General features: G+C 43.1%; 1 protein-coding gene across 5 annotated transcripts in view; it reads right to left on the reverse strand.

Moving 5' to 3' along the window:
• OPCML (opioid binding protein/cell adhesion molecule like) overlaps window positions 1-25,094 on the reverse strand; it is a 502,807-nt gene that overhangs the window by 83,023 nt on the left and 394,690 nt on the right. For 4 of the 5 annotated variants that reach the window (XM_060103444.1, XM_060103442.1, XM_060103441.1 and 1 more), the window contains one exon: window positions 19,494-19,619. In XM_060103444.1, the coding sequence (XP_059959427.1) occupies window positions 19,494-19,619 (126 nt within the window). Of the gene's footprint in view, window positions 1-19,488; window positions 19,620-25,094 lie in introns of all 5 variants that reach the window. The other variant, XM_060103443.1, reaches the window with a different exon arrangement.

Consider the following 25,094-nt stretch of genomic DNA (forward strand, 5'->3'; position numbering starts at 1 on the left):
CTCTGTCCTGAATCTAAAGGATGCCTTCTTTTGCATTCCAGTCCATTCTAACTCTCAATTCCTATTTGCCTTTGAATGGAGAGACCCTAATACCAAATATGCCCAGCAGCTTACTTGGACAGTCCTACCCCTGGGTTTTCGGGACAGCCCCCATTTGTCAGGCCAAGCACTATCAAAGGATCTCTCATCACTGACGTTAGAAAATAGAGGCTGCTTACTTCAGTACTTTGATGATCTCTTAATTTGTAGCCCAGAAAGACTAACTTCAGATAGTAATACTATACTTCTTCTCAAATATTTAGCAGAACAAGGGTACCAGGGCTCCCCAGCTAAGGCACAGATCACCTCCCAACAGGTTACCTTCTCAGGACCAGTGTTAACCCTGGGAAGAGACATATTGCTCCTGACTGCAGAACACTAATCTTAGATGTGGCCCAGCCAGCCACTAAACAACAGCTTGGAACCATTTTAGGAATGGCAGGCTTCTGCTGAGTTTGGATTCCTACTTATGGACTGTTAATTAAGCCTGTTTATGAGGCCCTCAAGGGACCAGAGGATCTCACTCTTGAATGGACTCCTGACACGGAAGCAGCCTTTAAACAAATAAAAAAGGCCCTAGTCACGGCCCCAGCCCTGGGTCTACCAGATCTGACAAAACCCTTCTCTCTCTTTGTTCATGAGAAAAAGGGAGTAGCCCTGGGAGTATTAACCCAATCCTTGGGACCATCTCAGCGCCCAGTAGCCTACCTGTCTAAAACCCTAGACACAACATCTCAAGTGTGGGCCCCCTGCCTTAGGGCACTAGCTGCTGCAGCCGTACTATCAGGGGAAGCTCCCAAACTAACAATGGGTCAGCCACTTACCGTTTTTATACACCACATCAGGTCATGGATATCCTTAACTCCAAAGCATTTCATTATATTTCAGATAGTAGAATCCAAAAACATCAAGCTTTATTCTTGGAGGGGTCAGAAGTATCAATTAAGCCACGTACTACTCTAAACCCTGCCACTCTCTTGCCCAGCCCAAACCCCGACACCCCTCTACTACATTCCTGCCTAGAAGTAACTGATCATACCTGCAGTGCCAGGCCAGGCCTACAAGACACCACCTTGCCTAACCCTGATGCAGAATGGTTTACAGATGGCCTCAGCCTTATTCGAGAGGGTCAAAGGATGTCAGGATATGCAATAGTCAGTTTAACAGAAGTAATGGTATCAGGCCCACTTCATGGGGCAACTACTTCTGCCCAGAAAGCAGAGATTATAGCACTAACTAGAGCACTACAGTTGGGAAAAGGACTATGAATTAACATTTACACAGACTCAGCATACGCTTTTCATGCAGTCCATGCCCATGTGGCAATCTGGAAGGAAACGGGCCTATTGACCACGCATAACACTCCAATGAAACATGGGCCAGAGATTCTGGACCTGTTAGAGGCCATAAAGGCCCCTAAGGAGGTAGCCATTATCCACTGCAGGGCACACCAAAAAGACCAGTCAGATATAACTAAAGGAAATAATATGGCAGATAGAGAGGCCAAAAGAGCCACCCAAAATGTCCTACAGGCCCCCTTGATCCCAAGTTTAGACTCTTCATCCCCACAATATTCACAGTCAGAACTAAAAGTGGATTCACTCTAACCCCAGAGGGGTGGCTACAGAGCCCAGATGCCGAGCTCCTTCTACCAGAAGCCTTCCAATGGAAGATTCTAAACCACTTTCATCAGGCTACTCACTTAGGAGCTAAATCCCTCTTTAAACAGGTAGGGACAATTTTCACAGGGAAAGGAATTCTCTCAACCCTCCAATGTGTATCCCAGGCTTGCTCAGTCTGTTGCCAGGCCAACCCAGAAGGGGCTATAAAACCCCTGCCCCACTGTTTCACCTGGTCCAATGGTGGGGGAACCAACCAGGAGAAGATTGGCAGATAGATTTTACTCACTTGCCCTCTTGTAAAGGCTTTAAATATCTCCTAGTAATGACAGACACTTCACGGGATGGATAGAGGCCTTCCCTACCAAGATTGAGAGAGCATCCGAGGTTACCACTACCCTTGTGGAGCATATCATACCTTGGTTTGGGCTGCCACGCTCATTACAATCAGATAATGGCCCCACATTTATTTCAAGTCTGACCCAAGGGGCCAGGGAGGCCCTCCAAATCAATTATTATCTTCATTCGTCATGGCACCCTTAGGCGTCAGGCAAGGTAGAAAGAGCCAATCAAGCTCTCAAGAAATATCTAAGTTAGCCATAGAGACACACCAGACATGGGTCACCCTCCTTCACATTGCTCTCCTAAGAGTCTGGATCATTCCAAAGGCCAGGACTCATTTAAGTCCTTATGAAATCCTCTATGGAAGACCATTCTTAAATATGGACCTTCTGGTGGATCCAGAAATTCATTATCTGGCACAATATCTCCCAACATTAGGACTGACCCTTAAAAGTATCTGGGAATACCAGGATCAAAATAGTCCTGAGCCTGACCCCAATTTCACAGAAACCCCTCCCCACTTAACTCCAGGCGACTTGGTATATGTTAAGACCTTTCCAAAGGATCAGAGGCCATTCACAGCACTGTGGACAGGACCATGTCGAGTCCTACTGACCACCCCCAAAGCCGCCAGAATACAAGGCTTCACTCTTCGGTTTCATGTGCCGCGACTGAAGACTGCCCCTCCTCCAGAAGACGAGAATCCTCAACTAGTTGAAGGTTCACCAGACGCCCCCTACAGCTGTGAGCCTCTGGACGGTCTCCACTTCCTCTTCAAAAGACAATCAGGTGATGCCTCTTCAACCCCCGAGTCTTGATAGCCTGATTTTCAGTCTTATCACCCATGTTTTCTTTTTATGGGTTCTCTCTCTCCCCTGCGTAATTTTATCCTACTCCTGTGGAACTACCTCCTGGCATTCTTGCTTGACTCAGCATCTCTAAGGTGGTACAATCATAATTTCTCACACCCTGCCACCTCCTAATTTAGATGTATACTATTAATCAGCTCCCTGGTCTACTTCTTTTGTCATCTCCATCATCTCTCTCTGGTAGACAACCCCCAATTACCACCTCAACACTCCACTTTTACTACTTTTTATTACAAGATATAGACCTTCAAAATCCCCACCTATCCATCCTAATCCCTTCCCAGCAACGACAATACGTATATCAGTTAACACGGGACAAAACCCTCCAGGGAGACTTTCAAGATTATACCCCGGATCAACTCTATCAATATTTAAATATAACTTCCTGAGAACTGTTCTGATTCTTCTTTCTTTTTCTATCTTCTCTCATACATATAACCCACACCCATATTTACTGACAGTTCAGGAAGCCCTTAAACTTCTTAATAAGCTATCTCTGGGTTTATACAGGAACTGCTGGATTTGTGCCATGGTTTCCCCCCGATATGGTCTCGTAGCACTACCCATTCCACCAGCTGAATGGAGCCAACTTGAATCCTATCTAGCCACCTCATATTTCAATAGACCAGGATGGGCCATCAACCCCAGAGTAAAACCAACTGTAGATCATATACTCCTCAACCACATATATCAAAAACCTCACTACAACCTCCGAGGACCCATATTCCCTTCAGTTTCTATGGTATGATCAGCCCCTCTATGTGTGTCCTCCCCCTTTCATCCAGGAACCTCAGTAGGTAGATTCCTCAGTATCTCCTAGGACTGCAATCATACATTCACTCTTTCCTCTACCCGAATGGGGGTTCCCCTCCTAACCGACAGAACTAACTACCCCATTCTTATTATTATGATTCCCCATTTTACAAAATTTACTTCCCAAAACCCCCCAATATAACCACCGATTGGACTCAAGCTAGTTATTTTGGAAATTCCATCTGCTCTACCCTGTGTCCAAGTTGTCTCTACAAAAACCACAATTTTTGGTTCTAACCCTTGAATATTAAGCAAGAAGAATGTAAGACACTTACAACACCTGAAGACTATGACGTAGGCTGGTACCCCACTATTCCCTCTTGTAACCGGGCCTATAATTTTTTTACTCATCCCTCAAAAGTGGCTTGCCTTTCCCCTTTAGCCAGAATGACTTTAGCTACTACTTATGAGGGAACAGAACATTCCCACACTCATTTAGGGAAACCATACTTCAACATCACATTAAATGTATGCTTAGACCCTACAGATTGCACCTATTTCTTATGTAGGTCTAATGCTTATTTATGTCTTCCAGCTAACTGGACAGGGACCTGTACTCTTACATACATTATTCCTAACCTTACTCTTGTAAATGACACTATCCCGCTTCCCTTATGCTCTCAACCTCATAAACAGAGACGGGCAACTCTCACTATAATCAGTCCTAGGTATCTCACTGGGATAGAAACAGGCTCAGCTGGACTTTTAAACTCCATTTTCACTGCCCCGACAGCTCTCTCCTGAACTCACACAACAGATTGTCAACCTAGCAGCTCAAATTAACACGCTACAAGAACAAATAAATTCTCTAGCAGGAGTCGTTTTACAAAATAGAAGAGCTCTTGACCTCTTAACAGCTAATCAAGGAGGGACCTGTGCAATGCTAAAGGAGGATTGCTGTTTTTTTTGTCAACCAATCGGGCAAGGTCCAGACTAATCTTTGAGCCATTACTGAAAGAGCTAATGGAGTTTACAAGGAAAGGAGTCTCAGGGGGATTTGACTGGTGGGACTTCAAGACTAATATCTGGTCCTGGTTCTCTTGGCTAACCCCTTCCCTAGGCCCTATAGTGGCTTTTCTACTTCTACTAATCTTCGGGCCATGTATTTTTAACCTCCTTGTTAAGTTTGTCTCTTCCAGAATACAACAAATAAACCTCCAAATGGCGATTCAACAAGAATACCGGCTAGACAACCTTTGTACAACCCTTGAACAAGCTGCTATCACTTTCCATGGGGCCCACACTCCTCCCTATATACACCCTGATAGAGACCAGGCAACAAGAACCCAGGGCCCCACGAGGCCCTGGCTCAGCAGGAAGCAGCCAGAGAGAGTTCGTTGCCCCTTCTTTTCACAAAGGGGTTCCCGAATGCCTGAGAGGGAATTAGGCAGTTAGGTAGATACGAGCAGTGTATCCAATAGGGCCAAGGAATTGGGACAAAGGACAACGCTGCCTGAAAAAGTTTCAGTGTTACTCCCCCTACCGGACTCTTTTGCACAGGCTCTGGACGCGCAGGCTCAGTGGCCATGGCTCACGGGCCCAGCTGCTCCGCGGCACGTGGGATCCTCCTGGACTGGAGCACAGACTCCAGTCGCACATACTCCGGACGCGCAGGCTCAGCGGCCATGGCTCATGGGCCCAGCCGCTCTGCAGCATGTGGGATCCTCCCAGACCGGGGCACGAACCCGTGTCCCCTGAATTGGCAGGCGGACTCTCAACCACTGCGCCACCAGGGAAGCCCCCTACCGGACTCTTAATCTGCTCCCCACCATGTTGTGATGGTTACGATATTCCTGAGCCCACCTAGGCAACAGGACCTGTCACAAATAAGGAGAGGCATCTGGCCTGTCCCTCTCCCACCCTATAGAAGGAAGGTATATGTGCCACGACCAGTCAGTAAATGAAATTTTCACCTCAGACCATTCCTTTGTTTGCTGGCTATAGAAACTGATCAATAGCACATGTTTGGGCTCAGCTCTCCCAGACTACTAGGAAGTCAGCCCGCTGTTCTGGTAGTGACCCTTCCCTCTAATAAGTTCTATCTTCTTTACATTCTGCCTTGTGTCTGGAAATTCTTTTCCAACCCACATTCGGACCACAGTAAGAGGGAAGACCGAAACTGCAGCATCACAGAGATAAATTCATGAGCGTAAGATGGTAAAGTCGCTCACACAATTTGTCCAAAGTGAACAGCATGGTGAAGGCAAGTCAGCCCAACTCTTGATGTACATCCCCTTTATAAAGCTAATGAGTTTTCCAGTACAAGTCATAGGTTTTCCACAAGGACAGGATGGGTCAGGAATTGAGGAACATCTTCCAGATCACAGATCACCACCCTCTGGAGACCCAGGCTTGTGGGAGCCTCACTATTAGGTAAAAATGTGATATAAAGAAACCTCAGCAGTAAGACTACCTGGTCCCTGGCATGGTGGACAGCTTTTAGAGAAGGATGGACTAGGAGAGATTGTGGGAAAAGGGGAAAAAAAGCACTTTAGGGATGAAACTGGAAGTGCCCCCAACCGCCTAAGGCAGATCAAACGTGAGTGCCTTTGAAACTGAACAGGACCCTGTGGGGCTCTGGGGCACAAAAGCCTTCCTGTGTCCCCCATTTCTTGATTACAGGATATAGGCTTCTTTCAGACTCCTTGACCTTCCCTGAGTTCCAGTGGACGGGTTCAGGTTCAAACAGATGCTAATTAGGAAAGGGAGGGGATGCAGAGACAAGGGAGGAGCAGTCAAGAAACCACAGTGCAGCCATGAGGCAGGGTCCTGGAGCCCCCTCAGGGGATGCACATCACAAAGTCTTTGAGCTGTTTTGCAGATACTGAAACCCCCACCAGGTGGAAGAAGTTAACTGTCTGTTGCCCACAAGCATGCAGACCCCACACCAGTTAGAACCAGGTTGATGATGCCGACTCCCACTTACCTCCCCACCAACCAGTCAGAAGAATGTCCACCAGTTGATCACGCCCTCTTTGAACCATCACTATAAAACTCCTCACTACCCACTCCAGGTCGGGATGCACAGTTTAGAGGGCATGAGCCCGCTGTGGCCCCCTTTGCCTGGCAAAGCAATAAAGCTATTCTTTTCTACTTCACCCAAAACTCCATCTCCAAGACTTAATTTGGTGTCAGGGTACAAAGGTCGGATTTGGCTTCACCTTTCCCAAACAGCTTCACTCCACACACCAAACTCCCCCTTTCTCCCCCAGACAATGCTTCCCAGATCTGAAGCCTACTCTAGGCAGACCCCTACAGCCCTCTGCTTTATTTTCCTCTGGCTTCTGTAAGATAGGTGCAAGATTGACAGATAAGCATGCAATAATTCAATAGGTACCTCTGGTCACAAGGCATTGTGCTAGGTGCCAGAGAACATCACAAACGTTTAAGCCGGGTACCTGTTCTCTTATGTGTAAGGAGTGGAGAGGTATCTCCTCTGGCTGGGCTGGAGCACACCATCTCAAGGAAAAGTCAGTGAACCAGTGAGTGAATACATTAAGACAAACCAAGTGTTTGGTCCCGCAGCAGCGAGAGAGCTGAGCGAGCACAGAGGCTGGGTGTGGCCACTCTTGTATCCTTGGTGCCTCCACCTTGGCAAGCCTGCTCCACAGCCCCTGTGGTCACCTGGATGAATGCTGTGCACCTGATGTACTGGCGTGTGTCTCTCTCGGCCTGATTCTAGCTGATTTAGACAGGGGAGCCCCTCAGCAACCCACCCAGAGCTCCCTAGTCAACTTCCAGGGTCTTCCCTGATCCATGATGGAGACAGTGGCCTTGAAGTTAACCAGGACCCCGGGCATCCCCTTCCCTGTCTCATTTCTATGAGAAAGAGGCCATCTCAGGTGGCATGGCACCATCCACACCATGTAGTAATGTCAGGTTTATGAGTCCTTCCCCTGCTCTGCTCTGGGCTCAGAGCAGGGGCCATGCTCTGTTCATCTCATTTACCTGCAGCTTGTCCATCACATGGTGAATTTAAGCAGAACTACTTTGTCTGTAAGTGACAGAAACCTAATTTAAAATAGCTTGAGCAAGAAAAGATGATTTATAGGAACTTTGGTTCCTTTTAGAGATGTAGAGGTTTTTAGAAAGAGATGTAAACGGCTGTGGAAAAGCAACACCAAGAACTGCAGGTGTTCACAGCTGGTCCTGAGGTCCTTTCAATCCACCATCAAGGGGGCTCGTCCAGGAGGTAGGGAGGAAACAAACTTCTCTGATGCTCCTTCAACATCTGTCCAGATGAAGGAGCTCCATGTCTCAATTAAAGTGCATTATCTCCAGAGGTGGCTGCAGTATGTGAGTATGGAGCCAGGCTGCTTATTTTCTATTGAAGCCTACAATTTTGTTCAGAAGCAAAAGTCACTGTGGACCCACTGCTGAGGCCAATTAGATCTACAGTACTTGTAAAGCTGGTCTCAATTTTATCAGTATCCAGCTGATTTCAGTGGCATAATCTGACATTGCAATAGCAAAGAGAAAGATTTACAACAGAAGGCAGGCAGCTCTGGAGGCCTTTCCAATTCTGATTTTACTTTTGAGTTAGTTGGGCTTTTCACTTGCTATGATACATGTCAATATCCCTTTTTACATTATAATCTGAAAAGCATTTGGAATAGATACTTCCAAATTCCATTCTCCCTTCCTCCACAAGGGTACATATTATTACTCACTCCTTCCTGGTTTATAGTGTGAAATTGAGACAGAGGTTTAGTGATCTGCCAGATTTACATAGATAATGAGTAGATCAGACATGCAATGTTCCTGGTTAAATCCAGACATAAGAACATCTCATTTCCAAGCCCTCTTACTCGCAACTGTCTTTGCATTTTGTAGTGACTTTAGAATAAAGACCAAATTCTGTAAAGGGCTCTGTGTGATCTGGACCCTGACTCCCCGACCCCAGCCCATGGTCTCTCCTGCTTTCTACACATTCAAGACACGGTTCTTTCAGGTGTACAGAAAAGTTATTCAGTTATACATACATATATATATATATATTTTTTTCAGATTCTTTTCCATTATAGGTTTATAAAATATTGAGTATCCTGTGCTATACAGTAGGTCCTTGTTGGTTATCTATTTTATATATAGTAGTATGTATATGTTAATCCCAAACTCCTAATTTATCCTTCCCCAGCCCCCGCCCCTCCTACGGCTTTCCCCTTTGGTCAGTATTGTAAATCAACTATACTTCAATTTTTTAAAATAGAAAAAAAAAATATTTACTTTGTCATAGGGGAAAATGCAAGTTCTCTGAATAAGCAATTAGTTTGGGTAAAATGCAACTGAAATACTTCTGATCTTTCTCTGTCATATGAAAATAAACTTAAAATGATTTTTCCTCTAATAAAACAAAAATTGACTTAGAAAAAAAACATGCGGTTCTTTTTTTTCTTGAAGAAGCACACACCCCCTCACCTCAGGGCATTTGCACATGCTGTTTCCCCTCACTTGGAAGGTTTCCACGTAACCTGGCCCCAGCACATGACCATATCCCCATCCCTGCCCCTACTTAACTCCTGTTCATTTTTTTTTCTTTCTTTTTATTTTTCCTGCTGCACCACATGGCTTGTGGGATCTTAGTTTCCTGACCAGGGATCAAAGTTGGGCCCCCAGAATTGGAAGCACAGGGTCCTACATCTGGACTGCCAGAGAAGTCCCTCCTGTTCATCTTCTATGTCAGTTAAAGCATTACTGTCTTAGGAAAGACTTACCCTTGTCTAGCTCATACTGCCCTGCCACCATCCTTATAGCAGTTGCCACACTCAGAAATTACATATTCTTGGTGATCCAAATAATGACTATCTCCCTGACTAGACTATAAGCTCCATAAGGGCAAGAATCCTGTCTGTTTTACACACCATGGTTGCTATAGAGGCAAGCAAATATTCTTGATGCATCAAAGGAATGAATTAATTAATGCAAAAGAGAGAAATATCAACACCATCTTACAACAAACATCAGGTAGCATTTCCAATTCCAACTTTACATTTGAGTTAGTTGGGCTTTTCACTTGGTATAGGACACGTTAATATCCATTCTTATTTTTAGTATCTAAAAAGCCCAGGGAAGAAGCTAAGTTTCCTTCAGGGCAGCCCTAATTTCTAGTTGCCCCATTTCTGATATACATGGTTGATCAACTCTGTGTAAGGAATGTGAGTAGCATTAAGTACAGTCGCACATCAAGAATAACAGCTCAAGACATCATGACTGCTTGTGCTAAGGTAAGTTATTTCACCTGGACCCTCAGAGAGAGACCCCTGGGGTATTATTTTCTGTTTCTTAGTGAGGGCTTCTTCCCAGGGAGGAAGAGACTACCAAGGCATATGAGCCCACATTCCTAGTGTCCCAGGGTTTGATTCCCCACTTTGGAGCCAGGGTCAGGGTCATCAGCTACGTCAGCTCCACAATGATGCTGGCTGTCTGCATCCCTCTGCCAGGATAGCTAGCTCTGCCCTCCCCCTGCTCACACAAAAGAACTTCAGCCTCCCAAAGAAGAGATTCTCAGGAATTTATGACTCAATCAACTCACCCAAAAGGAGCATAAATGGGATTAGTTTTAATATTGTTAAGTTGCAAAAATACAGGCATATGTGCATGCCAAAGCGAAAATGTACGCAAGCAAAAGAGGAAAACATATGGGCACCCATATGGTGAAAAGCGCATTGCTAGACCTTCACACACTTCTCATTTACAACAAGAACCAAACTTAGTGAACATAAATTTGCTTTGCAAAAATATGAGAGGAACAGCTTGTTTGCCCATAACTGTTCCACTGAGCAAGATATGGATAACCTTGATTTCTCATCTCAGACACCTCTTTCTCACACTCTGGGGATTAATTAGGCTCTAAACACAACGTCAGATTAGAAACAAGGATCCTGGCTGCCTCGCAGAGAGACAAAGAAGTAGGAGCAGGACTGGGTGAGGCAGCGGGTCAACTAATAGGCAATTCCTGTTAGTGGCCGGAACTCGTACCTGGCATGGCTTAGAAGAGAAATGAGGTTGGTAGGTCTCAGTGGGTTTATTTTAATTGAAGCAGCGTAACAACAGAGACCTACTGCAGACAATGGCAGGGAAGTGTTTTTCATTTGGAGGCTGTGTTTTTCTTAGCACAATACTGAGTGGTGGCTAGAAACTGTCCAGACACAGGAAGGTAGGTGTGGAATTAGAGAGGAGAATGTAAGTGCATGGGCACCCTTGGGTGACCTAGATAACAAGCAGAATTTGATAAAATATATCACCCCTCAAGGGATGGGAGCCATCTTTCTACAGCAGACAGAGCTCGAGACTTGAAAAACAGGGATAAGGCTCCTTTCACAGGTCCACCACCTTAGTTACTGTGAGTCATTCACCATTAACTTTTTCAAGTCTGTTTCTTTTTTTTTTTTTTTTTTGTGGTATGCGGGCCTCTCACTGTTGTGGCCTCCCCCGTTGCGGAGCACAGGCTCCGGACGCGCAGGCTCAGCGGCCATGGCTCACGGGCCCAGCCGCTCTGCGGCATATGGGATCCTCCCAGACCGGGGCACGAACCCGTATCCCCTGCATCGGCAGGCGGACTCTCAACCACTTGCGCCACCAGGGAGGCCCAAGTCTGTTTCTTTACTTGGGAAATAGGTAGAATATTTCTTCTTGGATCTATTTAGAGAGTTGCTATAAAGTCACTTGAAATTATGCATGTGAAAATATTTTATAAACAGTATATTCTTAAGTAAGCATGTTATTAGTGGAAACCTAGAGGTTCATTTTATTTATGATTCCTAGTTTGAACTTTTTATTTTGAAATAATTATTGATTCCCAAAAAGTTGCAAAAATAGTAGAGAGGGGTCCCGTGTGCTCAGCCCTAGCTCTCCCAGTGGCGGCATCTTATATAACTAAAGCACATTATCAAAACCAGGTAATTGACAAGGGCACGAAGCAATTAACCACATGATGGGGCTTAGATCCCACCAGTTTTTGTTTTTGTTTTTGTTTTTTTGCGGTATGCAGGCCCCTCACTGCTGTGGCCCCTCCTGCTGCGCAGCACAGTCTCCGGACCCGCAGGCCCAGTGGCCATGGTTCACGGGCCCAGCCGCTCCGCGGCACGTGAGATCCTCCCAGCCTGAGGCACGAACCCGCGTCCCCCACAACGGCAGGCGGACCCCCAACCACTGTGCCACCAGGGAAGCCCCCCCACCAGTTTTTGCATGTACTCATCTTTTATATCTTTGTGTATAATTCTAACATTTCATCACACATTACCAATTCATCTAACTACCACAATAATCAAGACATGGAGCCATTCTTTCACTGCAAAGCAACTGCTTTGTGCAGCCCCTTTCCCTCCCCTGCCCCAACTGATGGCAATCACTGATATGTTGTGCATCTTTGCAATTTTCCCATTTTGGGAATGTTATAAAAGTGGAATCATACAGTATCCCCACCCTTTGAGACTGACTCTTTGCATTTGTATAATGCCCTAAGGCCCACCCAGGATGTCGAGTGCCCCAACAGTTCACTTCTTTTTATTGCTGAAATGCATTTCAAGGTGTAGATGTGACATAGTTTGTCTAACAAGTCACCCCTTGGACTGTTTCCAAGTTTGTCTATTACAAATAAAACTGCTATGTCATTCTGAATTTTCAGACGTCCCAGAGAGGTACTGAATCACTAATGAATGACCCAAGACGTTGAGGAATAAAAGACAAAGACAGAGATAGGAAAAAGCATAATGATGGGCATAATAACACATAAAAAGAAAAGCACAATTATAAATATTAGCACTTTCCTTTCAGGGCTGCTGGGACATTAAATTAGTTAAAACATGTAAAGTGTATAACAGGGCTTGACATGCAATAAGCATGATGCTAACATAATGAGTTCTCAGGCTGACTATAAGCTACAAGGATTCTGAGAAGTAATTTAATTAAAACATGGCACAACAGCGATTTAGAAAACTGCTGAGTGACTCATATATGTTTGTCCAGTGCAATTACAAGCCTTCCATTCATTTTTTCTTTTGGTCCTTATGATCATCTGAGGAAGTTGGCATAAATAGCCCCATTTTGCAGTCCAGGAGACTGGGGATCCTGGAGATGACATGATTTTTCTAAAGTCACTCAGATTGTCAAGGCTCAGGACAGATTTCAATCCCAGGTCATAAGGACCTGAAGTCTAGTTCCATCTAGAAGCTAACCCTGCCAGCCATGAGGAATTGACACCTTCATACGAGGGCGAGTTAGTGCTTCTTTTATGTGTAATTTAAGGACTTGGCAATTTCTTTTAAGACTTTCTTCTCAAGAATTTCTAGCATGAAAAATAAGAGCTGTGGTAGAAACATTCTGGGACTAGTACATCTCCTAACCTCAGTACCTAGCACAGTGAATAGGAGAGAAAGACCTGCTCAGCTAGGTCAGAACCAAGGATGATGATTTTGCTGGAGTTATCCCTCTTCTCTTATATGGAGTTCACTGGTCTAGCAACCTCATACATCTAGAACAAATTTCACTTATTCTTGAAAGCTCATGGCCTTTCCTCAGAGAAGGCTCTCCCCCACTACTACGTTCTTACTTAGGACGCATCACCTTGGTTATATGGATTGTTGCTCACGACAAATTAGAAGTAGATAGAAGAAACAGAAGTAGATAGAAGCTGCTAAAAGGCACACATGGTCTTTAGGAAGCATTGACAATCCTCCGATTTGAGAGAAGGAAGAAAAGATAGAGGAACTATAAAAAACTGAAACAAGAATTTAAGCAGTATTTTAGGGCCATGTTCTTTGTTATCCAGACCTCAAACAGTGAGACACAAACAATTGGTATGTACGATGTTGATATTACATTTTAAAAATGAGGCCACATGACATCCACTCTCCTCAAGGAAACAGAGACGAGCATAATCCATTTTTAAACTGCTTCCATTAAAGATGACTCAAGTCAATGCATAAAGGAATCAGCTTCGGTTACCTGGAAAATTCACTTCTGTGAAATAACTTATTCTCTTGCTCCCTGAGGTATTACTGTACATGAGTTGATTGTAGCAGCAACTCACTCACAGGTGAATAGCTATCATCTTAAAATCTCCATGGAGAGGAAACAGGAAAGAAGACTTCATTACTCTCCCCAAACATCTGGTCTTTCCAAATATGTCATTGGAAATGGGGCCAGGTGTGCAAGCATCGCAGTGGATTATTATGGCGCCTTAAGAAGGAAAGAAGACCCTCCTTCCAACCCAACGGCCTCGGCTGTGTCCTCCGTTACTCCCTCTTCCAACATGGTTTTCACATTACTCATATTTTTGCATTCAACGAATGCTGACCCAGAGCTGCTTCTCCTGTCCTTCAAGAAGGGAAGAGAAAATCATTCTTGGAACCCACCTGTGTCACAATCTATCCCAAACACCCTGGCTCCTTGCCAGTCCACATTGGCTGCCTGTTTGGGGACTGCCCACTCTTCCCTGGCCTGGGATTCCATCATTATCCTAGTTTCTAAGCTGTAGGTCACTCAGAGTAGATTCTATATGTGAAGTCTATTACACAAGAGCCATGTTCTCCAGCAAATCCATATGAATATATATACTTTAAAAAATCCATCATCTGCTACTGAAAATAAATTAAATATAACTTTTTATATCTAAAACTAAAGAATAAATACTTGGTCAAATGCAGCCCCTCCCCCCCGAATGTGTGTGTACTTAGCACTTTGCTTTGAGATGCTCCCAGTGTTAATAATCATGATCCTGTAAAAACCTCCAGCTTTCCTCAGAAGTGAGGCAGATGTGCTGTGGGGATGCCTGCCTAGTTTCTGGGAATACTGGTGCACCCGTCAGTATTGCAAAGCGAACTGGGGGTCAGAGGACTCCAGCTGCACATCTAGTCTGGACAGAAACACTAGGAGTCTTTATATCCACATCTGGAGTCACAGTGATTTTTTTGTTCAAAACTTTCACCCTGCTTTCATAAGAAGGACTTGTTTGGGGTTTGCTTGTTTTCTTTTCTTTTCTTTTTTAAATTGAAGTATAGTTGATTTACAATGTTGTTTGTTTTCAAGAGGAAATAAAAACCTAAAAATACCTAAAAAACAAAGTTACTTCAAGGGGGCTCCAAGGAAAGTGGCAAGGATGGGACTATTGACATCGTGGAAATCGGCAAATGCCCTCAGGACTCCCTTCCCTGCCTACCCTCAGCTCCAATCAGTTTTTAACATTTTACCATGACCTAAAATGCTTCCTTTTTCAACTATCATTTCAGGCATAGATCGTATTCCTGTTTTGTTTTGTTTTTTCTTTAGAGCTGCATTTTTCCTTCATTATGTCTATGTACTTTTTATATTTCAGAGATTCCTCATTGTTTCTGATCCACAAATGATTACTGTTTTCTAGTGTGATCATGGATTTATTAGTTCATTTGTCTTTACCTTTTTCTACAATTTACAGAGACTGTCATGTGCTTAGTCTGTCATTTTAAACCATAACCACTATTTTTTTGTTTGATTGTTTTGCCATTCGCGGGCCTCTCACTGCTGTGGCCTCTCCTGTTGCGGAGCACAGGCTCCGGACGCGTAAGCTTAGCGGCCACGGCTCACGGGCCCAGCCGCTCCGCGGCATGAGGGATCCTCCCGGACCGGGGCACGAACCCGTGTCCCCTGCATCGGCAGGCGGACTCTCAACCACTGCACCACTAGGGAAGCCCACCACTATTCTTAATCTTTAATAATCTGCTAATTAAAATATTCTTTTTTCTAAATGGAAGCTTGTTTATTCATTCCTGTTATATAGATCCCCAAATTTAAACAATAGTTTTCAAACATTGCATTAACATGATCAGAACACAGCTGTCTAGGGGGCTATGTTCTCTGATGTAATTTTGTTGGAATTTCAAAGGAAATGTCATTACAACTTCTATTTCTTACTCTTGCTTGCTGAACTAAACAGTCAATTGTTTCAAAAATACTATTTGTTGTTCAAGTTATATTGGCTGCTCTTCTAAAACTTTGAAAGCAACTTCCCAAAGTCTCCCCAACTCTAAGTGAGAAGGTGTGTCCTTCTAAAAATAATTATTAGTGGTCACCCTGCAGGTACAAATTTTAAACGTGCAAATCCTCCAGGTTCTAGTGCTTTTCAAACTAGGGAAATGATGCTTTGAATTTAAATGTTTAAATATCACTGAGAGGTGGGGAAGAAAGACAAAAGGGGAAACCAGAGACAGCAAAGTGAAGGCCAGAGCGATGAAAACACAAACGGGAACTTGAAAGCTGAACACAGGCTGGGAGACTTAAAGAGGAGATAGAGAATGTCAATTTGGGATTTTTTTTTTTTTTTGAGGCTGCATTGCAACTATTATGTTATATAAAAGATTAGGAATATGTCTGAATCTTTCTTATTTTAAGAGGGAACACTTACCATGGAACCATTATAAAGAATTGTTTTAAAACAGTTCCACAAAGTCAAAGTGCCTTCCAAAAGATTCCTAGGCTGAGAAAACTGTGTGTTTAGGATCACATAAATGCACTGAAATTAGTCTGATGGTTAGACATATTTTTGTGTATAATGTAAATCAAAATTCCGCCTGACTTTAAGCAAAATTTCCACGGAGGGGGCTTGTATCTTTGGGACACAAGCTACTGCTGTGTTTATATTAAAGTTGAGCTTTGTGATATCTCTTATGCCTCTTTTAATATTCTTGTTAATATTGCTTTATAATATTGACATTTTGGATTTCAATACCTGAGGTCTTTACACAAAGGATGTCTGGTGGATTTATTATCATTATCTTTCCCTGTAACAAGGCAGGGGCTGAAATATGTATTCTCAATGTACATAGGGAACATGAGATAGTGGAAGTTTGAATAATGCTCCTAGTAGCAAATCCAGTCTTTCATTTGGTGAATGCTTCTCACATAATTAATGTTCCAAATTAGGGGCACATTTTCAGGTCATTATTTCCTATATCTCTGTAGGTATAGTTTTCAAATTTTATAGAGATTTAATTCAAAGACAACAAAATGCACCCATTTTTAGTGTAGCATTGATTAGTTTTCACTAATTTAGGCACCAATATAACTACCACGGTGCTCAAGATTTCCATCACCCCAAAAAGTCCCTTGTACCCTTTGTAGTCAATTATCTCAAAACCCCAACCCTATGTAACCACTGACTTGATTTTAGTCACTCTAGATTAGTTTTTGCCTGTTGTAGAATTTCATATAAATGAAATAATACAGTATCTGTTTTTTTTTTTTTGCTTCTTTTATTTAGCAGAATGCTTTTAAGATTCATCCATTTTGTTACATGTATCAATGGTTTGTTTTTTTTAATTTCTGAGAAACCATCTGTTGCTTAAATTTACCACAACTTAACTATTTACCTGGTGAGAGTTTTGGTTTATTTATAGTTTAAGGCTATCATAAATGAAGCTTCTATGAATATTTGTGTACAATGTATATCTGTGGACATATGTTTTCATTTAACTTCAGTAAATTCCTAGAAGTGGAATTGCTGGGTCATATGCTAAGTGTATGTTTAACTTTATTAACAAAGTGTTAAACTGTTTTCCATAGTACTTATACTGAAAGCAACACTTTTGCCACCTTCCTGTTTGTCCATTTCTGTTCCCCTCTAACCTTAAAAGACCCTAATTATAGGAATGAGATCACTAGGCAATTTAAACGAACTCCTGACCTATGCTCTCCTGAAGGCACACCATGCCTAGTCTAACCTGTTGGTTCTTTTCCTAGATAAAAAGAAGTAAGATTAGCTCTTTACCCCAATAGCACCCCCCAAGCAACCCTGAAGGCAGATGACATATGAAGAGAGAGTCAGCCAGTCTGCATGCAATGGAGAATGATGCAGAACCCAACCTCCTGCCTAAATGATTCACTGAGATTCTTCCCCCCTCCCCTTTTTCCCTTCAAAAACTGTTCTGGTTGAACAGAATCTTCAGAGTTGGTCTTTGAACATGAGTCCACCATCTCCCTAGATTGCTGGCTTTCATGATTAAAGCAACTTTCCTTTCTACTGACACTTGCCTCTCAAATTATTAGCTTTTGAGTGGCGAGCTACTGAAACTAAGTTCAGTAACAATACCATTTTATGGTCCCACAGTTAATGTATAAGAGTTTCAGTTGCTCCACATCCTCATCAATACTTGATATTGTCAGTCTTTAAAATTTTTGTCATTCTAGTAGTTGTGTAGTGGAATCTGATTACAGTTTAATTTTCATTTCTATGATAGATATGTTGAGCATATTTTCATGTTCTTATTCCATTCATATATATATTTTTTGTGAATTGTCTTTTTCAGTGTTTTGTTCATTTCAAGGTAGGTGGTTAGAATTATGTTGTAAGAATTCTTCATATAGCACAGATGTAAATTCTTTGTCAGACATATGGATGGCAAATGTTTGCTCCCAATCTGTGGCTTGTCTTTTCATTTACTATTAATGGTATTTTCAATATTGATGAAGCCAGTTATGAGTTGAATTTCATCCTCCACCCCCACGCCCCCAAAAGATACCTTGAAGTTCTAACCCCAGTACTTCAGAATGTGACCTTATTTGGACATAGGGTCTTTATAGAGGTAATTAAGATAATATGAGGTCATAAATGTGGGCTCCAATCCAGTGTGTTTGCTACCTTTATAACAAGGGAAAATTTGACACAGAGAGATGCACACAGGAAGAAGGCCATGTGACAATGAAGGCAGGGATTGGAGTGATGCACCTATAAGCCAGGAAACACCGGAGATGGCCAGAAAACCACCAGAAGCTAGGGGAGAGGCCTGGAACAGAGTTTCCCTCACTGGTCTCAAAAGGAACAAATCCTGCCTACACCTTGATCATGGGAACCTAGCATCCAGAACAATAAGAAAATACATTTCTGTTGTTTAAGCCATGTGGTTTGTGGTACTTTGTTATGGCAATCACAGGAAAATAATACAAAAGCAAATTTATCATTTTTCTCTTATGCTTAGAGCTTTTAGTGAACTAGCAAGTCCTTGTCTAGCTCAACATTACTAAGATTTATTCCTAGTTTTCCTCTAGATTTATATTATTTTATATATCACACACAAGCATACTCCACACATTTTCCTTTTCACTGGGTTTCATGTTTATATTTTCTAATGCCTGAGAAAGCACTTGTTTCTTGTATAATTTATAGAATTAATCAGTTTCTGTTAACAGGGTAAATACATCAAGTGGCTCTTTGCCCATCTCTCAAGTTCAACTTAGAGTAAGTTTTATTTCCAAAGGGCTAAGGTCCACTGTCCTTTTGGTTCCCTTCCTATTAAGTTGGAGATGATCATAACTAATGTTTTAATACCAATGACTAAGCGCCCAGCACAGGCACGCCCAGGAGCACTTGACCATTTCCAGCATCATTCTTCCACTCTGGGTAAGTGTCCTGAAAGCACTGAGAAGGAGATCCTTTTTCTCCTGGATGCACAAAATAACACCAACATTTTCAGTGCACAGTCTAGCTTTCTAGCCCGCTACTTCAAGAAAGGACAGACAACAAACTGACCCATGCATCCCCACCTTGAGACATTAGTATCTTTGTTGGAAGTTATTCTTATGGCATCTCTGTACTTCATAGCTGGGAAAACAAAAGGCTTCTAAGGTCATAAAAAAGACTGAGAAAATAATTCAGTAAATGCTCTCTACAAACCCTTCTTTGGAACGGAATACCCAGTGACTGATGCATGTAATCTATTTGTTCTTCTATCACTATGTTACAAATACAGCATTGCTTTCTGAGTCTTGAACTTCTGTTGTGCATTAGAAGCAAGTCTTCAATATACCAACTCTGAAAACTTCCTCCAAGTAAATGCCTTACCCTTGACTGACAGGTGTCTCCACGTCACCGTTGGCTCAGGTCTGCCAATAGCAAGACACAGCAGGGTCACACTACTCCCCTCATTCACGGTGACGTCTGAGGAGATATTCATGATCTGGGGAGGAACTGTAAGGAGACAGAGGGGAAAAGAAATATATGAGAATGATTCTTGGCACAAAAGGAGGTGTTAGCCTATAAATATTCATACAGCATGTTTTTTAAAATAAATATTATTCTCAATAATAAATTTTAGATTTTTATGCTTGATTCACCAAGGATGTGACCATTAACACAACATGTACAGGGCACTCATGGAAGCAACTCTACATAATGTCTGGATGTACCAGGATGCAGGTGTGTGTGGGGAGTTCTGGGGAAACAGTAACTGAAGAGACAGGCATTACTGATGGTTGATGGAAAAGCAGAACCAAAGGGAAAATACAAAGTTTTCTAAGAGTTCCTATCGGACCCTATCCTATGTGTTCCTTCCTATTAGTGGAACCCCTGGCTTATGCAGGAACCACACAAGTAATCCCCAGCTCAGCCTTTGTTTCCAATGACTCATTCACAAAGCCTCAGCTGCACTGGATTAGTTACCATTTCCTGAGCACTCCAGACTATTGAATTCTTTGACCTCACACAGGTTGTGCCGTCCTGGAATTATTTTCTTTCACATTTCTTTTCCTGGAAATTCTTGCTCCTTCCTTAAAATGTATCCTTTAAAACTCGGTTAAATTTTCACTGACTCTCCCACTCAGCATTAATTGCTTTCTCCCCTAGACCCCACCAGCAATAGCAGCCCTGGCTACTACTGTTACGCTAAGTTCATATTATAAAATTTATTTTTAATGGTATCATGTCCGAGTAGTTAGGGACAGAGCTCTGGAGCTCAGCTCCGCACCTGCTGAGTGATCTGGGCAAGGTAAATTGTCTTCATCTCTTCAAGCTCTGATTTCCTCACCTGTGAAACAGATGATAGCAGTAGCTAAACTCATGTTATGAGGTTTCAGTTAAACAATGGCTGACCAGGGCACCTGGTATAAAGGGAGCAATCACTGGTAGCTGCTAAGATGACAGTGGTGATAAGGATGACAACAGCAATGATGCCATCTTTCAGAACAGACTGTTGTCCTCTCATGGGCCAGGTCCACGTCCATTTACCTGTCAGCATCACAAAGGCTGACATGACCCCTGGTCTTGCTGTCTACCTTGTCCTACCTCCAGGCCTGATGTTTAATTCAACTTGAAGCTGGGCACCAGAAAATACCTAGATTCCTTCTCTAATCTTACTTCTCATCGCCCTCAACCTGGTTGGGTTTCTCACCAATTTCCACATGGTCAACTGCAACAACCTCCCACCTGGACCATCCCACCTGGTCTCTTTACAGTTTTGGATCCTCCAACCTGCCCTCTCCATGTGACCAGAGTGATTTTTCAGGCAATAATCTCATCAAACTGTTAGCCCCGCTACATGCTCCCTTAGCTCACCGTGCCCCCCAGGCTTAGCACAAGCCTATATTCCCTGACTTGAGCCCTCTGCAGTCTAATCCCAACCCAGCGACAAGCCTCTTCCCGGCAGTGTCCTCACTAAGGCCACTCACTGCACACTCTGGACCCGGCTCCCCCGGGAACACGGCAAAGGCACAGATCCTTCCAAAACTTTGCTTTTCTTCTCTTCTCTTCACTTCCTACCTGAAAAGACATGACTCATCTTTCAAGGGACATCAAAGGTCACCTCCCCTTTGCAGTTTTCCCTAACATCTCCCCAAATCCTGTAAAGAGAATCTCCCACCTCTCCACCTGGGGAGGGGAGTGAACGTGTTGTACTTACAGCTGATTATTTTATGCCTGTCTCTTTACCTAGAGAGTGAGGTGCTGGAGGATAAGGATGGAATGACACCCACCTCTCTTTCCTCAGTGTCTGGCACAAGGCTGACAAGGGTACCTGCTTAATTCCTCTTTGAAAGAAAGAACCAAAGAACAGATTAAACACATCCCAAAACTAAGGAGGGCAAAGCCTTTAATGGAGGATTTCTGATACCTAAAGCTTTCTTCTCAATTTCCTTTCAGATTCTCAAAATAAAAGGAAGGATGGACAACAGAGAGAGGAGGCTCCAAGCTTATAGTTATGTTGATTTATTCCAACTGCCAGTTTAATTATGAATTGTTAATTACCAAACAGGTAGAGTGTTAGTGGATTCCAAACTACCCTGAGTCAGTGGCAGAGGAGAATTATGACTGATGCTTCATCCAGACAACTCTGCAGCCTTGAGTTTTATGCTGCTGAGATCTTAGAGGTAAGTCTTTTCAAGGAGAAGCCATAAGTAACGTGGAGAACATTTGCGATCTTAAGGGAATCCACATTAGCAAATAAATAAAAATTACCTGGCTTATAAATCTGCCACATTTTGGATTATTTCTGCATTAGGAATTGGCCTGGAATTTCTTTGCACATATTTTACCAAAATACACAGTGGGAAAAAATAGTGTACTTTCTAACTACACTGCATTCTCTTGAGAAAACTGTACTACTCGATTTTCAGTATTTTCCAGCTTGTTAAAAAATTGTTCTGGGCTTAGAAATGTCAATACTTTTTCTCACTTTTTTATAAAGCAACAACTTCAGTGAACCTTCCAGAATATTCTCAGAATAACGTCTGCTTTAGCCAGATGTGTTAGGCCATCTGAAGCTCTCTTTCTCTAGACCCAAGAGTCTCTCCGTTTGTAAGGTGGACACAGCTGCGGTGGGAGGGTTGGAGGCATAGCTGGTCAGTGGAGGATAATTTAGGACATTGCAGCTTTGATGCCCAGGGACAGATTGCTCAATATGGCTCTCGATTCAGGGCTATCAGTTCCATGTATGTTATGTTTCATCGGATAATTTAAAAGGTCTTGGATTAGGAGATATTTGTAAAATTCTATGGATATTTGAGGGACATCCTCATTCCCCAGGTGCTTTTCCCCCATTAGGAGGGAGTTTCCTGGAGGGGGATGGTGAAGGTTGATGCAAACGTTTCAGCAAGCCTCAGGCAGTGAACCCCTCCATCTTCTGCAGGCCCACACTGTCCTCTGTCACTTTCCCAAAGGAGGAAAGGTAAGGACAGTGTCAAAGGTGAGGGTCGCCAGTAAGACAGGAAACACAGATAGTGCCGTGGGAGAAAGGAAAGTTCTTTCTGTTCTCAATTATGACATCATTATTAGTATGTAATATGTAATAATATGTATTACTTATTAACATACAACTTGATGACTTTCAACTTGCTTACACATGCATTATCTCATGGATTCTTCAGAAATTATGAGAGAAATAGAACAAATTTTCTCACTATTAAAAATGAAGAAACTGAGGCATGGGGAGGGTTAAGTAAACTGCCGAAAGTCACGTGGTCAGTAAAGGGCAGAATTCTTCCCATTATATTATATCGCCTCTTTGCTTAACCTCCCATCAATGCCCTAAACACGATATTTGTATTTGCATTTTCTGTTTCCTCTGCTTCGAAGGTCCTCCCACTGCATCTTCCCTCACGGCAATGCCACTGGTCAGCGGCTTCCCCAGCGCAGCACCTGCCGCTGAGTGTGGGGTGGCCCAGTCACCCTGGTTTCTCCCGCACTGAGCTTGCCAAGGGAGGTACTCAACACTTCTAATTCATTTAAATCTGATTTGAATTTGGCAATAGCATCATGATCCTCCCCTTGTTTCTATGATAACCTTTGAGCAAAGGAGTACTTGGAAATAAATTTAAATGCTTCTACGTATTTTGACAAGAGAGCTTTGTTCAATTTTCAGACACATATCTGTGGCAAATGAGTCTGTCTATCTATCATCTATCTACCTATCTATTATCTATCTACCTACCTATATATCACCTATCTATCTATCACTAGTGTTTATGAATACACAGATAAACATGAAACATGTATAACAATCTTACCAGAAATGCTGAAACTACTCAAAGAAAATGGCAGGACCCACAAGAGTCTAATTAAAGGATTACAAGTAGCACAGTGTGTTCCCAGTCACATCTGCAGACACTGGGGACCCTCCCCTGCAGGTCATGCATGCATCTAGTTACCTTCTCATTGACAGTGGTGGGCTGGTGGGTTACAATGTGTCCTAACATGGCTGGGCAGATTGATCACTACACAACTACAAGGACTTCAGATTGTGGTCATTTTACTTTTTTTTAAAGTATATTTTATTTTATTTATTTATTTATTTATTTATGGCTGTGTCGGGTCTTAGCTGCGACATGCAGGATTTTCGTTGTGGCATGTGGGCTCTTTCGTTGTGGCAAACAGGCTCTTCATTGTGGCACACAGGCTTCTTTCTATTTGTGGTGTGTGGGCTTCTTTCTAGTTGTGGTGTGCTGGCTCCAGAGTGTGGGCTCAGTAGTTGTGGCACATGGGCTTAGTTGCCCCGCAGCATGTGGGATCTTAGTTCCCCGACCAGGGATCAAAACCACATCCCCTGCATTGCCAAGTGGATTCTTTACCACTGGACTACCAGGGAAGTCCCAGAGTATGGTCATTTTAGATGGATAGATGGACAGGTAGATTGGTTGATAGATAGATAGACAGATAGACAGATATAGACATATAGATACACACCTATACCTATACAGATACAGATATAGACATAGATAAAATACTGTCTCTCCATACATGTACAGAGAGACAGACAAACACAATTTTATCAGATTGCAATCAATGTCTTGAGGAAGGAATGTATCTTTGGGCTCGGGGTTACAATGAGGTCTTTACACGTTCTCTTTACCCTTAGCATGGCCGAGTGCTCTTAAACATACCAATGTGTCTTACCCATGGCCCTTCCTCTCCAATCTCGCTACCATTGGCTTAGCTGAGAAGCTCATCATCTCTTCCTTGGAATATTACAAGTCTCCTCATTTCTCTACCCACCACCATTTCATAACTCAGACCCCATATGCCCCCCACAGTTACATCTTAAATATTTTGCTTCTGCCTAACGCCCCCAACCTTTGCCACTGGCTGAGACTGTGAAGCCCAAACTTCTGCACAGGATCTACAAAACCATTCCCAGCCTGGCCATAGCCTCAGCGCCAGCCCCTCCTCTGACAAGGAGTCCCACATCTCTCTCTGGGGCTACATCATTCTCTCTTGCCCATGCCTTTACACACCGTATTCCTTCCGCTCCAGAAACACTCCCACTAGTGTGTTCTATGAGCTGCTCACCCTTCAATGCTCAACTCGGATAAGACCTCGTTTATGACACCTTCACTGCTCTTTCTTCCACTCCCAAGGCATTCTTTTTTATGTCTTCATCATACCATTTATCTTTGCAGTTGAGCTATTTCATGGACGGGATCTACTATATTTACCCTTTTAAAAAAAAAGTTTTTATTTATTTATTTTTGGCTGCATTGGGTCTTCGCTGCTGCATGCGGGCTTTCTCTAGTTGCGGTGAGCGGGGGCTACTCTTCGTTGCGGTGCTCGGGCTTCTCCTTGCAGTGGCTTCTCTTGTTGCGGAGCACGGGCTCTAGGCCCGCAGGCTTCAGTAGTTGTGGCATGCAGGCTCAGTAGTTGTTGCTCACAGGCTCTAGAGCTCAGGCTCAGTAATTGTGG

The sequence above is a fragment of the Mesoplodon densirostris genome, chromosome 7 (assembly GCF_025265405.1).
Source record: "Mesoplodon densirostris isolate mMesDen1 chromosome 7, mMesDen1 primary haplotype, whole genome shotgun sequence".
In the NCBI taxonomy this organism is placed as follows: domain Eukaryota; kingdom Metazoa; phylum Chordata; class Mammalia; order Artiodactyla; family Ziphiidae; genus Mesoplodon; species Mesoplodon densirostris.